Source organism: Haliotis asinina, chromosome 8 (genome assembly GCF_037392515.1).
Source record: "Haliotis asinina isolate JCU_RB_2024 chromosome 8, JCU_Hal_asi_v2, whole genome shotgun sequence".
NCBI lineage: Eukaryota > Metazoa > Mollusca > Gastropoda > Lepetellida > Haliotidae > Haliotis > Haliotis asinina.
This window is the reverse complement of record NC_090287.1, coordinates 33,199,485-33,222,923: the sequence shown is the minus strand read 5'-3', so window position 1 is coordinate 33,222,923 and position 23,439 is coordinate 33,199,485. Positions and strand designations below refer to the sequence as shown.

The 23,439-nt window shown below is 40.0% G+C and overlaps 1 protein-coding gene and 1 pseudogene across 1 annotated transcript; both read right to left on the bottom strand.

Annotated features, from left to right (window-relative positions):
• Positions 1 to 936: 936 nt before the first annotated feature.
• LOC137295221 (uncharacterized) lies at positions 937 to 1,481 on the bottom strand (annotated as a pseudogene).
• A 1,152-nt stretch (positions 1,482 to 2,633) lies between these two features.
• LOC137294865 (glycoprotein 3-alpha-L-fucosyltransferase A-like) lies at positions 2,634 to 17,702 on the bottom strand. The gene is made up of 2 exons (XM_067826009.1): positions 17,478 to 17,702; positions 2,634 to 5,003 (listed from the first exon to the last, which is right to left on the bottom strand). The coding sequence occupies exons 1-2, from the start codon at positions 17,549 to 17,551 to the stop codon at positions 3,797 to 3,799; spliced, it is 1,281 nt and encodes a 426-aa protein (XP_067682110.1). The 5' UTR covers positions 17,552 to 17,702; the 3' UTR covers positions 2,634 to 3,796.
• Between the last annotated feature and the right edge of the window lie 5,737 nt (positions 17,703 to 23,439).

The following is a 23,439-nucleotide window of genomic DNA, read 5'->3' as shown; positions in this document are numbered from 1 at the left end:
CTACTCTTGCAAGATTGACGCCAGTTTCCCCACCCAGGTTTCTCGAGTGTGCTATGCTGGCGTTGTCGAACTACACTAGCATCCTTGAGTTGGACAGAGTCCTTTCACACCCTAAAAACGCACCTGTAACGACAAAGTTAAACGTGTACCGTGAGATACTCTCTGTCAAACAATTCCCAGTTACGATCAATAGTCTTCGCCAATTAAGCTTATTCTGTCAAGGACACAGCTTATAGCCTGCACAAAATGCAAGCTGTCACGATGTAAATTGTAATAAAAACATGAATTGTACTGAAATTGACGTGAATTGTAATACGCAAATTTTAATACAATTTGCTGCAAGCATTACGTCGTAACACCGGCCTTTTTATCGCCAACAGGCCATGACAGCGGCCACCATGCTCCTAAACCGATTTCAAGAAAGCCCATGAAATGTTCAGGTTTCAATTGGTTAATACATATTATTTCACAGCTAATAAGGTTTTATTCCATAGAAGCTGTCAAATAAAAAGAGTCAATTTTAAGATCTAAGAGGTTGATTTCCCCAACCTAAACCTAATATATACTCTTAAAAAAGTAGAGGATACTGAACTTTCGATTTGGATAGGATGTTTAAACGTTAACACACGGACAGACATCTTATGGACGCACCTTCATTTCCAAACGGTAATGCACTCTCAAAACATTCAACATTATCATATCAAAATTGATTTACTCCGATAAATCTCCTAAATATTTTTAATCGTAAATAAGAAAAAATGAAGATCCCCTACTTTTTTTGAAGAGTATATTACCTAATTTAAGGTCTCTCGACTACATATTGAGTGCAGTATGAAAGTGTATGGAAAAATTTACTTAGTGGTAAAATGACACCTCATTAATTTCATTTCTTGCCCAAGATTGATGAAACTGTACACTGTAGCTGAGAGTTTGAGGTCATCTGGTACACCTAACATCTGATTCCAGATACATGTATCTGCAAGGTGTGGAGCCATTGTTCAAGGTGGTGGTGCTGGAAGATGGGGAGGGAGGAAGATTGTTGTAGAGTTTCTCTTAATCCTGGAAAAAGGGTAGACGAACTGGGGTATGGGTTAGTGAGGCTCGCGGGGGTCAGGCTGGAGCTGTATGTCCTAGTTGGGACATACTCATCACTCGGGCCAACAGTCCAGATATCAGGATTGACTGGTAGATATGTGGATGTTAGATCATGGATGAAGTAACTGAAGAATCAAGTAAATCTAGAACATTCAGGATTAAGGAAAGGAAGGCTTTTCTAGATACTTGCTGATCCTGCTCTCTGGGGTGTTACTACAAACCATGGATGATCTAGGGGTGGGGATGGTGGCGATGCTGAGCGTGGGGGTAGCAGCACCGGTTCAAGTGGTGTGTGTGTGTGTGTGTAAATGGTGAGTGGGTGGTTCGAGATTGATGCAGTTACAGCGAGGTTGAAAATCACCTAGACTCACCTTGGGACACAACATCTTGTTGTTTCGAAGTGTATTAGGAAAACACTGATGAATTCTAAGGGCAATTTACAAAAAAGAGGTCAGTTATGAAATCATAAAGTGTGTTAGAGTTGTTACTGTCCGCATGCTTGAGTTTTTGAGGGGGACAAAGTGTAATACCAATGCATAAATCAGTTTATGCGCAACATGCTCATCATTGAGATCACCCTTTAATAGCGTTTCTTGGTGTATATTTCAACTTACCATTAAGATTTGGTGCAACCGTCCTCTGATGTTGTGTGTCGTTGCTCATCCTATCAACCACTGATGCGTCTCCCTTCGCTCGTCACGCCGAGGACACGGGTTCGATTCCTCACATGGATACACTGTGTGAGGCCCATTTTCTGGTGTCCCCCGCCGTGATATCGTTGGAATCTTGCTAAAAGTGGCGTAAAACCAAACTCACTCACTCACTGATGCGTCTCCTCAATGGCAGTCACATTAAAGTCTGTTATTTGTTTGTTGGTTGGCTTAAGCCACACAGTACAGGAACTGTATGTCTTCTACGTGTTTTTTAGCAAGCCGGGGCACAGCAAACACGCGTTGGACATCATGAAAACCAAATGACACAGGAGACAAGTGAGTAGGCGTGGATTTACGCTGCCTTATTCCATCAATATCACGGCCGAGAACACTAGAAAAGGGCTTCATATATTGTACCCATGTGCGGAATCGAACCTGGGTCTTCAGCTTGACGAGCGAACGCTTTGATCACACGGCTACCACTCATACGCCAAGTATATATTACTCGGGATCTATTTTTCCCAGAATTCCGAACGAATAAGAAGTGTATTTAAACAAATCATCTAATGTGAATGTGTGAGTGTCGTTTTATGCCGCTTTTACCAATTTTGGAGCAATATCACAGAGGGGAACACCATAAATGGGCTTCACACAGTGTACCCATGCGTGGAATAAAACCAGGGTTTTCGGCATGCCGAACAAGCGCCTTTACCAGAAGGGTACAGTATGTGGAGACCATTCCTGTTTCCCACCGTGATATTTTTTGAATACTGCTCAAAGAGCCGGCGTAAACCTAAACTCGCTCGCTTTTCTCTCGTATTCCAGTAGTGTGGGTCTGCTTAAACTGAGGAACCAAGCTTGAAATGAACACTCAACTCAGAAACAGTGAACTGACATCTATATTTTATTTATTACTATGAGAGAGGACAACACCCTATGTTAGTGTCTGACAGTATGGCATGAACAGGGGTTCGAAACCCTTATCAGTGAGCGTGTGTGTTTGGACGGAAATGGCTGAACAGTGATGACAGAACAACTGAACATTTAGACACACATCAGTGAGAACAGTCATGACGTGGTGCCATCATTTCTAATTCATTTACTTCCTTTGATAAAACCAGTCTTTGGGGCATTCAGGTCAGACAATGGTGAGCATTAGAACTGTGTCTGTAAACAGTCAAGTCTGGACCAGACAATCCCGTGATCAGGAGCATGATCAACAGTCTGCGATAATGGGATACGATGACATGTGTCAACCAAGTCAGAGAGCCTGACCACCCGATCCCCTCTGTCGTGCACACTTGGTGTCCATGAAGGCAAACAAGATCCATGAGATATAACACTAAAAGCGAGAGAAATACTAACGGGTTTCCTGAAAATAACACATTAATGTAGCTAGATATCTGTGATACGTGTACTGTCCAACATACATACAGTGAATGAGTTTGGTTTTACATCGCATTTAGGTATGTTCCTGCAATACCCATGAGAGGCTATTTGACGGCCAGGACAAAGGGACTCCCGAGGCTGCTGTATCACAACAAGTCCACTTCGCTTTCAGAAATATTCCAGCATTATCATGATGCGGGACATTAGAATGTTTTTTTTATTTCATAGGATATTTATATTGCGCACAAATCCACGCTCCACTGCATGCTGAAGGTCCTGCAGTGTTCACTCCAATGGATGTCTTTCTGTGGCATTGTGTTGAAACCATCCAACTCCATTCAGTATTCAATTCATGCAGCCACTCAGACGCAGCAAGTTATCACACAGACACATCCTCACAAAGTATTCATATGTTTGTATATTTATGTCCGCATAAAGTCTGCCCCTTTACCAATGGCATGTGTATATTTCTCCTTTAAGACTTCAGCAGTAGCTTTTAAAATTACATCATTTTTACATTGCAGATGCTAGCACATACAATACGTTGTGATATGTTATCACATGATGATGATGATGATGATGATGATGACGTGGATGGTGATGACGATGACGACGATGATGACGATAATAATAAATACACTCATGATACAAAAGAACCATCAGGCAAAGCTACTTGTCAACGTTAAAACAAAACTAAATACATGTAAAAGATATGTTGAATACAGTTCTCCTGCGGAAGAGCATTTGCCCAAACTGACCCAAGGCAAAATGTCTGGAATGGTTTTGGAATAACCGGACAGATTATGAAGTCTTGAACACAACTGGCACATGGGTTCTTCTTCGTAGTAGTGTTCTACATAACGTTCAGAAAACGGATGTAAGATGTCAGATTTGGTGGTGAAATAGTACGCTTCCGTTACATATTGGTATTTTTCTTTCCTCTTCAGAATTTCAATGTACTTGTCGTCGTTGTTGTGAAGGGCCATGAGCTGGTTTGCTAACTCTTTGGGAGACTTAAAATCAGCTGTGTTGATGTATGTTCCTGGAGGAGCGTCACGGGTGTAGTTACCTCCCCCTCGGGCAACCGTCACAAGGTCAAGGTTAAAGTTGTTGAAGAATTTCTCGCTGATGTAATCAGTACAGAAGGAACTCTCAAAAGAAAGATAGAACTTATACGTGCTGTTCAGGTAGTCGTTCCACTCCTCCGCTGTCGACCTTGAAAAAGCTCCACTTCCACAACGACCGTAGATATCCACTGGAATGTATTTCTGAAGTTCACGCGCGTACGCAAGGCGTCCAGATATGTCAATGCAGTTGCTGACCGCCCATGCAACGAGCTTTGTTTTCTGTTTCACAATTGAGGAATAATCACGATTTACCGTAGTTTTGCGGGTTCTCAACTTTGCGTAAGGTCTGTGCAGGTCCGAATCATACCTGAAATCCATTGTCCAGTTGAATGCTGACCTCCACTGTGAACGCCGAAACTCGTCTAAGAGTTTGTCATAAAACAGATACATCGGTTCATTATTATGGTAAACCCACACCTGGTCGCGGTATCGAGCCGGCTGTTCGTTTCCTATTACTTGTTGGGCAGACATAAGCACCGCATGGGCGTTAGGGAGATATCGCCTGTTCGTGGTAATATAACACCCTAGCTCAGGACACCTCCTCAGTGGAAGTCGTTCGGGACTGTCAAGCACATATCTCGGTACAAAATACCATAGTATGGTTTTGCCCCTGTCCCCGAATTCCCTGATTGGACAATCACTGTCTGTGCAAGGGTCCTTGGGTTTAGAACTAATGGACACTAGGATACCGGTGACAGAGAGGATGGTGACGCAGATGCATAGTCGAACTCGACGCGATCTGTAACGCAAACATAATAAAACATTTACACTCCAATGTCTTTGAACTACATTAAAAAGAGGTACGCATAAAGGATGGGAGACTCTGGATGTGAAGTTCGGAAATTTGGAAGATGACGCTTCTGAGTTATTTCTTACTCCATAGTCAAATGAGGGGAGGTCAAGTCAAGTCAAATGAGTTTCTTGTACTTAAGGTCACCAAACCACATACAAATACTCATGTGAAGATAATATAGCATTTTTCAGATAATATACAACCCACACAATAGAGAGAACAAAATGGTAGGCAGTTGTAAAGTTTTGTTTTAGCGTGTTAAGTTTTTAAACAATTCATGTCTTAGTCTCATACAATGTGTGATAAATAGTAACAGATTAAGAATATCATTGTAATTTGAGAGGACATTAAGGACGTAAAGGCTTAAGCAGGTGGTTTTGACAAAGGCGGTTGGGAATGTGGGTGAAATGGGGTGCAACACCATACTTGTACCATCCCAGACACAAGCTAATTTTATAATGCTTGATCACTGATCACCTTGCCCAAGTTTAGTGAGTGAGTGAGTTGAGTTTTACGCCGCACTCAGCAATATTCCAATTATGTGGCGGCGGTCTGTAAATAATCGAGTCTGGACCAGACAATCCAGCGATCAACAACATGAGCATCGATCTGTGCAACTGGGAACCGATGACATGTGTCAACCAAGTCAGCGAGTCTGACCACCCGATCCCGTTAGTCGCCTCTTACGACAAACACAGTCACCTTTTATGGCAAGCATGGGTTGCTGAAGGCCTATTCTACCTCAGGACCTTCACGGGTCTTGCCCACGTTCAGCATGAATACCCCACATTATACTGACTCCGAGTCAACCAGTCCTTGACCCCGTTATTGCTGACCGTCAGGCAGGGACCAACGAGTACCGTATTTTACAGTCTTTTTTGGTCTAATGTATGTAAGTAATATTTCATCGATGTGTATTTCTGTGTAATGTGTTCGAGCCTAGGCCAGACCTGTGTGTTCAGTCCAAACAGGTCAAGAAGAATGATGCGTTGTACAGGTATGCGGTTTTACCAATCCACAAATGGATTACACAGTTCTTCTCTCAGACCCCCGAGTTTTAATTAGAAAAGGACCGTAACGGTCTGAAGTTTTACGAGCATACTGAGCTCTGAACATATATTTGCTACAATTCGTATATACACACATACAAACACACACCGCTCCCCCCGTGTGCTTTTTCTGCACACACACATACACACACGCAGACCCACATGCGCACGCACACAGACAGACAGACAGGCTGACAAACAGACACACACACACACACTAAACCTAAGTGTTCTAGTTCTGAACATTATGAGAACACCCTTCCTAACAGATTTAGAAGGCTGTCGGAGTGTTCTGATTTTGACACTATGCGTTCTGCCGCCAGAACACTTGTGTTCCACTAACAGAACGCCCGTGTTCTAGATTTCACAGCTGTTCTAATCAGAACACACGCTGTCCGAATAGAAATCAAATCAAACTTTACAGAACACATACAGTCCTAATGTGTTCATTTTATCGAATGCAAAAGAACACTATGCATTCTGATAGTCCATTTTAGAGGTTGTTTTCAGTTATTTCTCAACTGTAAACCATATGCAACCAGATTTTACCCAATTATTCAGAACATTTTGTGGAATCAGTTTCCGCTTGCAAAATGAGCGTATACTTTTATTCTTCTTCTATGTGTAAAAGGTTAATGTTAAAATACAGAAATTATTATCACTTTCTTTACATATTTTATTTTTCAAATATCCACTTGCTTAATATTCAATATTGTCTTAAAACAGGTTAATGGTTATGCAGAAAGTATCTTATTCATTTCATTTTCGAAATCACAGTCTTCTAATAACACATTGTGTTCTGAAAATAGAACACCAAGTCCTACCTCACAGACTGAACATTTGTGTTCAAAAACAGAACACGCCTGTTCTAAATATGGGTTATGTGTTCCAATTGAGAACAGGCACGGACGCGTCCACTGTTCTGTTTGAACACTTGAGTTTATGTTGCACACACAAACCAACAGCAGGAAAAGCGAAACGAAACGAACGTTGTAGGCGTATAGTCAGTCAATGCGCATGGAAACATTGCACAACTGTAAGCAGTTTTCGATATATGTTACAGTTGGGCATAGGGGTAGAGAGAAAACGACAGCTTTCGTATTCTTCAAATGATCTTTGCGTTTGAAAACCACGGCTATGACACTTTATGCTCTATCTGTGACACAAAAGCATATTCCCTGTAACTCAATACAGAGAATATGCGAAACATGTCTATATGGGGTGTTTCGCTTCACATACACGTAGAATACCGTTCTATAAGCAATGCCATACATCTCCATAGCTTAACGCTTAGTCTCTGGACATGCAACTTTGACAGAAACAAGTAATTCCTTTTAAGCTCAATAAAGGCCCCGGTGAGAAAAGATGAAATCTAGACTTGCTTCATTCAGAGATTTAGTATTGCAGAAAGGGATGGGCGGAGGGGAAAACACTGTGGTTCAGGGACTGTGAGACAGACTAATATCTCCAGTATGACGTCCAGGACGGGGGTATTGATACGCAGCTGCGCTGGTACACTTCCACGAGTCTCGAAGGGAATAATTAACAGTTTAAATGATAATTCTAACAACACTACCAATAACGCCTGTTTATTCAGACAAGCCTCTTTAAAGGAAGGAATCACTTTACATCCATGGGCTTGGCACTCAGTACAGCCTTAACTGGAGCAAGGCCACTGTGCTGGCCTAGTCTGTCTCACAGTCCCCGAACCACACTATTTTCCCAACTACCAAACGCTCACTGCAATGTTAAAAGCCTTAAATGAACCAAGTCTAGATTTCCTCGGGTTCAGGAATCTCTAGCCTCGATGAGTACCCTTTTTCAATTTACATGGGGATGTTTGTTGCTATCAAATTATATATATCCAGAGACTAAGCATTAGTTCAATGATGACCTTGAGGTCGAGATTGTTGTTTGTTGCTTTTTAGGAAACAATGAAGACACACATGATTTTGTTTGTGTAAATATTTATTCTGAATGACATTTTAATACCTTAATACTGTTTTATTCAATCTATCTCGCTAAAGAAACATCATATTCGTTCAGTTTTCATAGAACCTTGTAGCAATGGAAACTGCGAGGTAACTCTGCATGACCTGGTCTTGACCCGGTTGGCATGGGTTTGTGTGTTTGGGCAGAGACCATTTTATATAGTCTCTGGTTCGAGTGGTTCGGCGAGTGGTCTTTGACCTGCATGGTGATAAGGTCGTGAATGGAGGTTCAAGTTAGTGGAGTAACTGTTAAACTTGCTTTGACCTGCATAGTGATAAGGTCGTGAATGGAGGTTTAAGTGGAGTAACGTGCACAAGTCTCTCAGATAATAATTAACAGTTTAAATTAAGATTTCTAAAACTACAAATGTTGCTCTAACAGACTAACGTCCTATCAGAACGTCAGACTATCAGCATAACTAGACTTGCCTCTTTAAAGGGGCACTGATGCGGAGCGAATAATGTTTCTCGCCAACGGTCGATGCGGAGCGAATAATGTTTCTCGCCAACGGTCGAATTACGAAACCAAACCGCAAATTGGTCAGCGCCCGCTCCTTCGACCGTGACGGACAAAGGAACTGGGCTCCTGTCCATATTAGCAGAATTTCTTCACCTAAACAGTCAGGAGGCCGGATGCCCATCATATGCCATTTGTTTAAAAATATCCATGGTATCCCTTGTCTGATCGTAACCAAATATCCCAGCAGTGTAGTTCTTTTCGGATGCTTGGATGGTATAGTTACTGATCCAATTTGATCCTATTTCTGTGTTTTTAACCTCGATATTTAATCATGTTACATGAAAATATGATGTCTACAGGCACGTAGCAAGCCATTTGTTTCAGTACGGAAGATTGCAAAGCTTTATATATATAGGTAGTTTTGAGTGTTGGTTCAGCTGTGATAGCAAATATCAATTAATGGTCAATTAATGAATTTATAACAGGTATAATTAGTAGTAACACCACTTCGGTTACTCAACAAAGGTTGCCATTTGGCATTTCTCCTGTCTGGAGTAAATACTCAACATTATAAATTAAGGTCTGTAATGGCAAATGTATTGTATGTTATGTAATATGTGCATGTAGGTGATGCAAGAGGGTTTACAGCTGAGTTACAAAAACAAACATCGATCAAAGGATTAACCGATAACACACTGATTGATTAATTACTTTTATCTTCTAGCGGATTTGTCAAAAGGCAGTGTGTGTAGATGACTACACCCTGTCGTAAAGAGTGAGTGCAAAAACAACATCCTCCCTTCAAAGAATTAACCACCATTGCGTTGATTGATTGATTGCTCATTATTGGTTAACTAAATTACTTAGAATAGTGGACATCATACAATTAGTTTGCCAGGTGTGCTATCTTGGGAGACCAATGAGAGGTTTATCTGGTTTTCACCAACGAAAGACGTGAAACGATGTGTTACTTTTTCGCAAACTAGACAGTTGTAAGACACGCGACATAGAGCAGGATTATTTACCAGCTGCAGATGAATGGAATACGATTTCTTTTACGTGGATATTGATGGATACATTCCTGAACAAGGTAGTAGCCTGACATTGTTGCTCTAAAATTAGTCTGTTTTACATTCATTATTTGCATTTTGTTTTGATTTATTTGTTGTAGCATTCAGCAGAATCTGTATGACAGAAAACACACACTAGATCGCGTATGTGTGTGAAATAGGATCCACATTGGCAATCTATGTATAAATGTTGCTGTTATGTTAGAAATTTACTATGAGTATAAGCAGATTGTGTGTTCTTTTATTAATTTTCAGAATCATACAAATATGACTAAACTAATTAGTGTTATGAGACAAAATATAGAGACGTACATTGGCTTCGTTATTTTTCCGTCCTATTAGTTTTTTACCATTTCTACTACTGGCAGATGATTAACCTTCAAAGTGTTTCATTTGTTTTCATAATACATTTGTAATGAAGTAAAAATGACTTCACCTAAGTTGATCTGTCTATTATTAAACTATCAATTGCGCTTACGGAATGCGCAGCAGAGGTCACGAACCAGTCACGAATTCTGGGATATCATCCGGGTACTCACGGGAGAAAAACAATAACAAAAGTTTACACCAGTCCACGGAAATTGCTCCGCATCAGTGCCCCTTTAAAAGAATTACCACACATCCAGGGACGTAGCACTCAGTACAGGCTCGGAGCAAACCTGGGTGGCTGTGGCCGAGTTGGGAAGACTGTTTGCTTAATGTGTTTGTTTAACCTGGGGTTATACGTCTCTGTCCGGTGTTCATTCTAGACCGCGTCCGTGCATCATTCGGCTCTAAATTTCAACATGGTACTCCAAGGTCAAATGTAGAGATTCCATCAAAATCAAAAGTGTTTCCAAGGTTTGTTACGTCCATGGGCTCTGACTGATGACAACGTCACAGATCATTCAGAACAGATTTTGAGACGACCCCCTCCGCATCTGTCTAACAATACACCTACTCTCGCCGAAACGAGTTTTGAGGACTCTGAACTCAACTCACCCTTTCATTTTTCTTTGAAATGACTGTGCGAAATCTGTACGTCGGTGTAATGAGAAAAACCAAAGCGCTTCGTAAAATTGGTTGCGACAGGTCTCCCACTTTTGTTGCCATGGCGAACACAACGCAGATATCAGTCTGAACATCTTACATTTTTTTCCAAGAAAAAACCCCAATGAACGCGTTTGTTTTTAAAACATATGTGATTCTATCTTTTGCAACTGGCTATTATTCAGTGTTTAAAGGGTATGGCTAAGTTCAGGTTGAGTGAAAATGGGCTATACACATTGCTTCCATGTAGGGAATCAAACCCGAGTCTCTGGCGTGGCGAGAGAACGCTTGAACCTATAGGTTACCCCACCGTAGTCAGGTTCAGGTTGACAATTTCGAACCAACATCGCACGTATCCTTGTGCTATGTAACAATAATAATTGGTAACTGCCACTAACCAAAAACATAATATACATCGCTACGGAAGCGTATTAGGGCCACGGTGAAATTCGTTTTTAGTCTCATTATCTCCGATATAGGCCTTAATATCTCCTACGTAGGAGATAGACTATCGCTATGGCTATAATATGTCGCAATAGACTATCGCTATGGCTATAGTATGTCGCAGTAGTTCCCCAGTTAACTCATAGCGTGTGGCTAAAAGGTCACATCAATCTGGCATGATTAGTCTGTCACACAGTCCCTGAATCACATTAGATTATTTTTCCAACTACCAAGTCCTCTCTGTACTGCTATAACCTAACTAAGTAACTAAGTAACTAACTAACTAACTAACTAACTAACTAAAGGTTAGTTTGTTTGTATTAAAATTATATGCATTCAGAGACTAAACATTAGTCTATGGCATGTCCTATAATATTTTGTAAATGACTCACATAACTTAAGGCTGGCAGCCATCACCTTTCAGAAATGCTTGAATGAACACTGCATTTCATCCTCAGGCTAAGCTAAACGTTTCTGAATGGTGCTGAGTCACGGTGGAGGTGGCCAAGTGTATAAATTAATCTGGCGTCTGTTTGATCCGCACATCTGGCTCATGGATGGGTTGTTTCCGGCGTACGTGGTGTTTTGAAAAGAGTGACACACATATATAAAAAATGTGCGTTTTATCTCGACTCGTATATTCGGAATCTACCTTATTATTTAATAAGATGCTTACTTGATTTAAGAAAGAAGTCAATAATATTTGAGTATTTCAGTTTTAAAGTAGACCTATTTCGATGCGAAAAACGCGACGTTCCAACTGTGCCATGTTTTCTCATCCATTGGGGCATTTGTGTACAGAGACCCCCTACTTTTTCTGAGTGAGTGAACGAGTTCAGTTTTACGCCGCACATAGCAATATTCCAGCTATATGGCGACAATAGTGGAGCTTTACAGGTTTCGGAAATGACTGTAGACCGACCGACCGACCGAATTCAGAGTAAAACAAAAAGACAGGATATAAAGGGCCACGACCGCCCACCATTCCGACCCCTCACAGAAACACACACAGACAAACTAAAACACACACACACAGACACACAAACACAAACACATAAAACACACACACGCACACACACGCACAGACATACACACACACACGCACACACACACATACACACACAAAGAAAACTTAAAATAGCACATTGTACATAGGGACATATTTGATAATTTATTTTATTCATTAGTTAAGGAGCAACTGGTCTCTTTCTAAATAACTTTATTCTCTCCATTATTTTGTGACAGCATTTTTTGCTATTTTTGTTTTCATTTGGTGAGTTTAGTTATACGTCACTTTTAGCAATACTCAATCAATATCACGGCGGGGGACACCAGCAATGTAATTCCCACATTGCATCCATGTGGGAATCAAACACCGTCTTCGGCGTGACAAGGCTACCCTTGTCAGTATATTTTTTATACCAGTTTTCAAATGACTCAAGATATACTCTCATCACGTGGCTTTGATGTTTTGACAGGACGAATGGTTACTCTCACGCACTTAAGAGGAAGGGAAAGGAAGAGGTGAATTTCTGATTCAGTAAGTCATTTCCTGTGAAAAAAGCTGTTGTAGCAAGTTGTAATTATCCATGTAAGACACATGTCGCCATTTTCGTGCAGTAAAATGAGCGTTTGTTTTAAAGTGTGAATAAGCATAGATATAATATATATGCTTTGGGAAGAGCTTGTCCACGTCTATGCAGGGATTCAGTTTTTGTAAAAAGTCACGTGCCACAGGACAAGTTACTTCAAAAAAGTAACTTGTCCTGACTGATTTCCACCTGCCTTGATTTTATGACAATGTTTGATATTCATGTTTACTGGTCTAACAGTATAATAATTTCAAATAACGATAGCTCTAAATTACTATTACTGCCAAATTTAATGGCTACCTTATGAGCAGATATGAAATGAAATCCAAGTTCCAACAGAAAAGTATGGTTAAATCAAAACAGATAAGGAAAGCAAAATGTGTGGCAGGTACATATATACATGTCAACAACTCTATCAGGTCAGGTCACTGGCTAGTTCAGTGGCACAGTGAGTAGGTGTTGGTCTAATGCCTGTCTAGACTAACATCTAGTCTCTGAAATGAACATATTTTAAGAAAATAAAAGTGTTCTTGCAAGAATAAACATAGAATATTCTGAAATGGACCCCAAAAAATTTCGCCAGTTTTAGGGACTAAACAAATCTGCACTGTGATAATTTCCTCAGGCTTACCTTTAGAATACAGCACCACAAACATTAAAACACGTCATAATACTCTTTTATGTAATTGTAGGTGATTAAGGTTAGGTTAGGTTAGGCTAGCCTAACCTTTATGTCCTCAAGGGAAGTTGTGGTGCTGTATTCTAAAGGTGCTCCTTTCCTGAGAAAGAAAACTTCATCGTCAATACTCCTAATCGCTGTGACAGTGAAACAGTTAAAATAGATACACAGACGTTTTATGTCTTCTGAACTGTTGAGTAATCACACACGGTGGCAGCGATGGTAGACTTTGCTCCGAGGCTGTAATGAATGCTTAGCCCACCAATACCTGTCCTTCGGAGAGCCGAGTTTAGATAAATGGGCGAACTATTATTTTTTTACCTTAGAGACTTGTGCATGTCTAGAGTGAGAGGATGCGGTGTTAGCAAGAGGTCTTGCTGTTCCAATTCTTTGTGTAATAAGATATTAGTCGACTCGTCCTTCCCTTCAGTAGCATTAAGGAAACGGTTTACTCACTTTTTATTTATCAACGTGTCAGCCTGCACCGCCTACATTCCTTTAACTACATTATATTCCACTCTCCCCAGTCCGGCTCTGCAACGGTGTTCATCAAAGCGGGAAATGAAGCAAGTCTAGATTTCCTCAGGTCAGGATCTCCCATCCTACGGGTGTTCCTTTTCGATTTAAAAGTAATTATTTGATTTTTTTTAAGGTATTCAGACTAATAATGTGTCTAATGTGATCAGTCTTTAGTCTAATGTGAACCACGTTAGTCTAATATAAACTGCTGTAGTCTAATGTGAACCGCGTTAGTCTAATATGAACAAGGATACTGATGTTTCAGTTCTATGACTATGTGTCCCCGTCCCCTCAGCTGTGGGTGCATCGTAAGGAATTGAAAGTTACAACACTTAACAGTGCCATTTATTACACTAGAGATTGAAATTAATATATATATATAGTTGTGTAATGACATATAGAATGTGGAAAGTGCCTTTGACTATGTACTTAACCTAATGTTAGTTTTGCTTCTTCTGTGTCTGAAAATAGTAAATTTAATAAATCAATATTTTACTATTATTTCCTTTTATTAAAACTTAAGAAAAACAAAACATTTTAATTTATACGCTTAATTCTGGATTATTTGAGAAATTGTAGAAATTAGCAATATTTTTGTGCATTATTTATCCATACGGTGATTTTATATTTCATGCATCAGAAACCGTTACAGACATAAAAAAAGTAGATTTTAGTTACGCCCGTGTTTATCGTATTTGAAAATTGGTTAGATGTAAGCGATGATAGACATAATTCGTCCGTTACTGTTATTTTGTTTTGTCAAAAATCTCAAATCCATCATGTACGACCCGATGAAACGACTTTCAGTGTTCAGATTTCACACCCAGCTTCCTGCATCAGCTCCCTGCATAAGCTCCCTGCCTAGTGAATTACATGAATGCAGCCATATCGGCCGTAATACTAAAGCGATTTGTATACATATACAATGAAAATACACTGCAGTTTAAAATGTGTGATAGTGAGACACCTAGTGCCAGACTTATATTACTGATTGCAAAATTATGGAACAAAATAGGTCATAACATTTGATAAATGATCGCAAAAGGGAAAAGATATTCGGTCCGCGAAGGCTATACTGGTTATAACTGTGGTAACACGTACGACTCACATTGCGCCTACGAAATGCGCTGTCAGTTTAAGGTTGAACCGTCCGGATCATCCTGGTTCCCGGGCCTCTCATTAATATTCTGAATATTAATGAGAGGCCCGGGAACCAGTATGCGTCCGGATTAATTAGGCACCTATCGGATTAATTAGTGAAGGGAAGATCGATTAAGAAAGATCGCCCATTCGTCTAGTGGCAGCAAGAGTTGTATGATCCTCAGGGAGTTGAGACTGATAATACAACGAGCTGTTGTGACTGACATCCAGTGATCCTGGAAAAAACAAAGCGCCTTTGTGCAGCTCGGCGCTATACAAATGTGAGTACATTAATATTATTATAAATGATTGACTCCTGTACCACAACTGGAAGAAAGGCGTCAGTATGTTTCACTGTTGCTGAACCACATCATTTTCCCCTCCCTGCAATGCTAAAGCTCTAAAAGATTTATGTCCAGTTTTCCCCGGGTTCAAAGTATCCCAACTCACCTGGACATTTTTTCCAATTCAATAGAGCATATTTGTTACTAGGGGGCTAAGCCTTAGCCTAGATAGGATATATATATATTGCATGACGTTCCCTTAAGGATCAGTGGCAATATTCTATACACTACAAATATAAACATAAAGATACAATGTTATGTAAATATACATAGATGATCCTTATCATACCAGTTAGAGGCTATATGCTACATATGTCGGGTACATAGTGAGACACAAGAAAACAAATATGATATAATGTATATAACAATGGCCTAGGGTGATCAAGAAGTGTTCTATATTTGTTTGAAATTATATACATAGTAACAAATTATTTCTATACTATTAGGTTGGTCATTTATAAACAGGAGCTTAAATTTTTCTGTTGTAGAAAGACTTTGAAATTTATAATTTTGAGTCGAAAGTGAATGAAATAAGTGGCACCTTACATCCGAATATTTTGAGCAATACATGAAGTGGTGCTCTTCATGTTCCTGGACTGAGCATTGACTACAGACACGGTCTTCCAGAGGTGTTGGTGGTCTTGGTCTCCTACCTAGTTCAATTTGTAGCCTATGGTCACTCAGTCTGAACTTTGTAAAGTGGACACGGTGTTTTTTTATTTTGCGATGTTCAAGATATGGTTCAAATTTGATTTCTGATTTAAATTTTCTATATGTTCTAAGTTTGTTCCTTGAATTTGGTTTGTCTTGAACAGAGGAATGGAACATGTCAGTAAATTTCAGTTGGAGGTCCTTGAGGACAGAGGAAGAGGTTAGGTTACTTTCATTGATGTTTAACTCATCTAGGAGGCAACTAAGTTTATAGTACCATCCAAGTTTGTGCTTGGCAATATTTATTGACTCATTGAAAGCAGGTTTCAGAATGGTATTTGGAGATTGTAAAATATGTCTATAAAACTGAACAATGGATTTAATTACTTTGAATAGTAGGGGGTACAAACCAAGTTCTGCTCTGTATGCCCAGTTGTGTGTTTGCGGAGAAACACCCAGAGTACGTTTGCAGAACTTTGTTTGTAGTTTTTCTGGAGAAAAAGTATCAACATGTCTCAGCAGAGCAAAGTCAATTCCCCAAACTTCACTGTTATACAGAATAACAGGTTCAATAACTGCCTTGAAGATTTTGCAGCAAACTGATGGACCTAAATTATCTCCGAACAAATTAGAAGAGAGAACATAGTATATATATATATATATATATATATATATATATATATGCATCCGACCACAACAGTGCTGGTGCTATTGTTACATATTGTTGTTGTTATATAACACCAGCACTGTTGTGGTCGGATGCGGTTCCAAATTAAAAATCCTGTATTGTGGAACCTAACACCGACACACAAGCATCGTGACACTCCTTCGCTACCCCCTCCCATCGCTGCTCTCAAGTTACCGCGCGCCGCACCTCACATATCCCATCTACTATACGTTCACACTGGCTGTGATGACAATACTATGTGTATTGAGCACCAGACAGGTTTATTCTCCTAGGCGGATCCAGATGGGAGCGCACCCCTATTGTATCAAGAAATTTTGTCGTATGAGCAGTGGATGGGTGGAAATGAAGTGTGCGACCCTATTTTATCAATCGTGCACCTCCCCGACACCCCTTCCCCCAACCCATACCCATCAACACACATCCCCTTCTCGAAAAGCGATTTTCCGCCCTGGAGTCTTTCCCACGGAGTGCTGTATTATCAATGCCCAGTTCCAACACGTGTTCATGTCATGACGGCAGTTGCCACGGCAACAATTTAGAGGAAGTTGGGCCATGTTGCTTCATCCTGCTCTACCTGATAATGTCCAAGTTTGTATTGGGATAAATTGGGGTCGAATAGGGGTGTAAAATCTGATCACATCGGCGTATAAACTGGGAAGTTCCTGAGGTATAAAGTATCGGGTTACTGGATATAAATAGGGATGGTACTGACGTATACACTGGACATTCTCAACAAAGAACAACATGCCAGGATATTCCCTTACCTGCTTAATTTAAGAAGAAATGCTTTCGCCATGTTCGTCAAAGGGTCCAGAATAGGCGTCCTCCTGCGTTTCATGGCTTCGTTAATACATCCATAATTGTTTCAGCTGCACTTTACCAACACCTGTTGTGGAGACGTGATCGCTATTTACTAACCGCTGTCGACGCACATATGCTGTTCGACTATCGCGTTCAGCCTGCCCCATTTCAACGCTCTTTATTCTTGTGGACTGGATCATTGAGCCCCGCGCACACTAGGCAATTTGTCGGGTGGGGAGGGATCGGGCCGACTCCACTAAGATGTGGCGTGCGTGCATGTGATTTGTTTGTGAGGTCACATGTTACGGTCATGAACTTTGTTCTACAGGCCCGTAGTGATTAAACCATAGTTTGAGCGTAGGGCCATATTATCATGATACGTGTATTACGATAAACACTGTGACTAACAACGATGCGGTACGGCCATTCTCTAACTACGGTAACTAAAGGGCTGTGGTATTTGAGCTAACCGTAGAGATATTTTGAACATGTCGAATTTCTTTTTTACATAAATAGGGTCAAATCATTTGCTTGCTGAAGTTCACAACCATTGTGATCTACGTAATATACGGGCGTGTCCATCAGGTGTCACCGCCGCTTACGACACAATAGATTCTGTGATTATTACATTTCTGTTGCTTGTGATCATTGACATTTCTATGTGCATTTGTTTCCAAACCACAAATAGGCTTCAAACATTGTACCCATATACCAGGGCCATATACCATTGTACCTATATACCAGGGCCATATACCATTGTACCTATATACCAGGGCCATGTACCATTGTACCCATATACCAGGGTCATATACCATTGTACCTATATACCAGGGCCATATACCATTGTACCTATATACCAGGGCCATATACCACTGTACCCATATACCAGGGCCATATACCATTGTACCCATGTACCAGGGCCTACGGCGTGACGAGCGAACGATTTAACCTCTAACTTTAGGCTAGATAAGGACCAGTTTTATGGATGAAGAACTCCTTTATTCATTTGCAGCGACGTTTCGAATCGTTGTCAAGCTATGAGACAGATAACAAGAACACCAAGAGGTTAACTGGGAAGTACAATACACAATGTGATGACTAGGGATTACATGTAGGAGCCATTGACAATAGATTACACACTGGACCGAAGTTCTCTTAACATGCCACTCAAATTAACCTGAGGCTACCCTTCCGCCCCCATACGGTCAAAAGAGTGTGTATGCATGTGAACATTCTTGTACAGCTGAAGAACCCTTGCCTACAGATTGAACCCTTGCCTACAGATTGAACCCTTGCCTACAGATTGAACCCTTGCCTACTCACTACAACCTAATTACCTATCACAGGAGAATACGAGGGGATATCAAACAAGTAGTAAGCCTAGCTATGTTATCGTTGTCCAATGTTTGTAAAGTTTCCATTTTATTGTGAGGTCATCATTAACAAGCCATATCCAAAGTTTCACATATGTGGTTAACGAGATGTGAGTCATCACAACATCTCGGAGTATGATATTTTATAGTTTCATAATTTAATATTTCATAATATTTGTAAAGTAATAGCAGAAAATGACAATGTCATTTGAAATCTTTTGGATAACGGTATATCCTCAGATAATATCATATAAAATATGTTCAGGATGGTATTGGATGAATTCCCGTTATAATCAACTGCCAAGGTATAAAGTCAAACAAAATGGGGATCGTACATAGCAAACCAATTTGCTTGAGGCTGACAGATATTATCTATCAGCACTTATATTATTGTCCTTTCGAGGCTCAGCTTTTTGTTGATATCCCCTCGTATACACGGGGTGTAAAGATCCAATGCTAATTTCATATTCACGCAGTTAAATATACCGACCAGCATGTTATACATTGCAGACAATTGTATGCAGGTTTAACCTCAAGTGGAGACTGGGGTAACACTGCGTCCAAAACGACCTATGCATTTCATAAGAGGCAATTTAAATGTTTTTGATCGGCATTTGAGTTCTTTTTGATCGACTGCTGATAGCACAATGTAGTAGTGAAGCGGCTTAGACCAAATTTTCCATTTAATGATCAAAGCAAAAAATATATAGTTCTTTATTTCCAGAAGTCATACATAGTACACATACATACACACTGACATGCCATAACATGATAACGTGGAAACACAAACACACGACCTCGACAAACAGACAGATTTTTCTCTATCTCTGTTCTCTGTCTTCTTTTTTTATTCTTGTTATTGTTGAGTTCTACCTGACAATAGGGCCAGGGGCCAGAACAAGCTCTGAAACGTTCTACTCCAGAATAAGAGAGAATATGTAACCCAGAAAAATGTCCCTATTCATCAAATAGCATCTTCTAAAATGCCAATCAAGCATCCAAGACATCGACAGTCACACAGTCGTAAGTGTGATGTAGTGCCACTTTCAACCATCTTCCTGTTATATACTGAGGGAAACAAATAAAGGAACAGGGGAAAATGCAGGCTTTCCGTTAATATTTTCCAGTTTCCATCACCAAATAAGAATGGCGCTGTGGGAGGAAATCTAGGGAATGTGAGAAATAAATATAGGAACATTGCCATGAAGTCGTGTTCACTTATTTATTTCCTTCAGTATATAATGGCTGTCACCAAAACGTGAACAAAAACAATCTGGAGAAATAAGCTGCACATAAACTACTGTCACACAGGCAATTCCGTAGAACTCTGTTTGTTTTGAACAGAAAACAAATATATACAAACAAGTTTATATCAATGAGTATTTGCATGTGGCACAGCTTCGATCCATCGCCACTAAGTACATCCATCCAATGCAGTGGAAATACAATGAAGAGTGTTGCTCTAATCAAACAATGACCAGTTGGCGCACCGGTAATATGGACTATTCAATAATGATTAGTACAATCACAAACTGTACACAGATACTATTAGAAAGTTCAGTTTATCATAACATTTACATTTGCTGATTCACCTGAAGGAAGAACATATAATGTGCTCATGATGTAAACTTATTTATTTCCAATAAAAGGAACCGGATTGGTAAACAAGCATAAGATTCTATAAATACCGCTCCGAGATACAATGGAAAGAAGAGTAAACATGTCATGATGAATGTACAATGTGAATTATTTAAAATTTTGCAAAAACGACAAATAACGCCAGTCATTGTGAAACAGTGTCTGTCATTCAGACAACAGGGCTGCAAGGTATTACCGTTATATCGGTCTATCGCAATATGCATTTCAAACGATCCGTATTGCAGTATTTTTTCTCAGAACCGATATATTGGATACAGAACATATGTGACGTTTTTTTAATTATCTAAATTATTTAAATCGACACATACTTTCATGCACAACACATGTCTCACTTCTGTTTTCAATGACAAAACTGTATACTGTAATACTATAAATTACATGGCAAGGAAAATACAATTGGCGAGTATGCAACCTAATTTTGAGATCGTTTTTATCAGAAACAAAACATATATGTTTAGTACTTCTTAAAAACTGTTTAGGACTTGCAATGTAGAATATAGAATCGACATGCACAATAAGTGCCCCTCACTGTCAAACACCTACGTTCCCAACATTAGTGTATTTCACTTTCAAGTTAATTATTCCGTTCAGTGTGATACTGTAAGTAATTGGATCTTATCAAAACAGGAGGCGTGAACATGTTACAAGTTATTTAGTTCTTAAAGGATTATGGGATAGACCTAGTGCTACAGTCTAAGTAAACATAGTTTCAGTATTATTCGTTACACTCCTATACTACCTCGCGAAGGAGTGCAACGAATAATGCTGAGACTAAGTTTGCAAGGACTGTCTAGTGCTATTTCAGATGATAATGTTGTCGTATTTTCTTTTTATGATGTTACTTATCATACCTGAATAATTACATTTATTTCAAAAGATGTGGTTCAGAGAAATTTATATAATGCTGTTGATGATAATAGTGTTATGACTTTTTGAATGTATATATTATCAATACTGACTTTTTTGAGTTTATGATTTTTCCCATCACATTTCCTACCCAAATCGACCCGTGAAGATCCAGGGTAGAATAGGCCATCAACAACCCATGCTTGCCATAAAAGGCGACTATGCTTGTCGTAAGAGGCGACTAACGGGATCGGGTGGTCAGGCTCGTTTACTTGGTTGTCACATGTCATCGGTTCCCAATTGCGCAGATCTATGCTCATGTTGTTGGTCACTGGATTGTCTGGTCCAGACTCGATTATTTACAGACCGCTGCCAAATATAGCTGGAATATTGCTTAGTACGGCGTAAACCTCAGCTCACTCACTCACTCCTACGCAAATATATCGTTTCCCCGTGACTTTTTTCCCATGATTTTTTCTACAACCCAAACAGCATCCAATTCCATTGAGGAGGACACAGCACCGTTCATCATGACCGCTGCTTCCGGTGACTGTGACGTCTTGGTAAATACAGAAAACGGGTCGGAAATCCAAGAATATCAGAATCAGAAATGATGAAGGCAGCGATGAGGATGAATTCGCATCACTACAAAGACGTGGTGGTTAAAAAGCGATAAGGGGTGGTGGGGTAGCCTAGTCACGCCGAAGACCCGGGTTCGATTCCCCACATGGGTACAATGTGTGAAGCCCATTTTCTGGTGTCCCGGCCGTTGGAATATTGCTAAAAGCGGCGTAAAACTAAACTCACTTACTAAAAAGCGATAATACAGACAATGACTTGGTATCAAGCCAGCGTGTAGGTTTGTAACGTATTTGAACTCGGGTGCAAGGATAGACACGACACAAACCTCAAACGAAAGAAGCACAAGCAACAAGGAAAGTCCTGCCTCTTTACCCCACTGTCACCTCCTCGTCAAACCTGATTGGATGCACACATTACATTTAACTGAATACTCTACCGTTGTGTCAGTTTTAGCTCGCGTATTTTGGGCTAGAAGAATGTAGTTGAATTTTATACGTATAACTCGCTGTGCTGTTTATCCTCGGTCTGGTTGGCAGAATCTTCACTCACCTGTGAATAATTTAATACCAGACAACCTGAGTCACCATGGCAAGACATCAACAAACGAAAGCTTAACAAAGCCGATCGATTATGCCGATTCTCCTGACCGGTATCTTGCGCAGCACCCGGTGCAAGTTCGTATTTGATGTAACAAGGATGCCGTAAAATATGTTTGCGTCCGTCGCTCTGTGAACAGTGACTGAGATTCGTTTACGCCGCTGTACCTCAGCAATACATGGACTTGAAAATATATATGAAAATGAGTCCCACGGTGCTTCTAGATAGAAACCTAATTCACCATTTTCATTAGAAACACCGAACTTTAGAGATCAACCATTCGTTTATTAATGTTGACAGTAAAAAAATGTCCCACCAATATTACAACAATCCATATATTTTCAATGCAATTTTCAATATCAATCAAGGATCAGTTTAGGCACACATAATCGGGTAGAGACAGAACCCACGATAATCAACATTTCCTGATTGACGTAACTTTCTTGAGAAAACAGCATTGTTCTGTTTTTACCGATGTGTTTGCGTACCACCTGGAAACTGATTGACATGAAACAGACAAAGAAATTCACAAACTGCCGTTACCGCCAGCAAAATGTGTTAAGTTAGCCATTGACATATGATATATGGAGTTGATAGCACATGTGGTTGTGTTTGTGTTTGTGTGTGTGTGTGTGTGTGTGTGTGTGTGTGTGTGTGTGTGTGTGTGTGTGTGTGTGTGTGTGTGTGTGTGTGTGTGTGTGTGTGAGTGTGTGTGGTGTATATGCGAGTAGACACTGTTGTAGTTTGGTTTAGTCGAGTAATGGAACATGTTTTAATTCTCATAGTTATGACACACTCCATATGTATGGTCACAACCTGATATTCAGAACTGATACATTCTTACTTTCGCCATCATGCATGCGTTGTC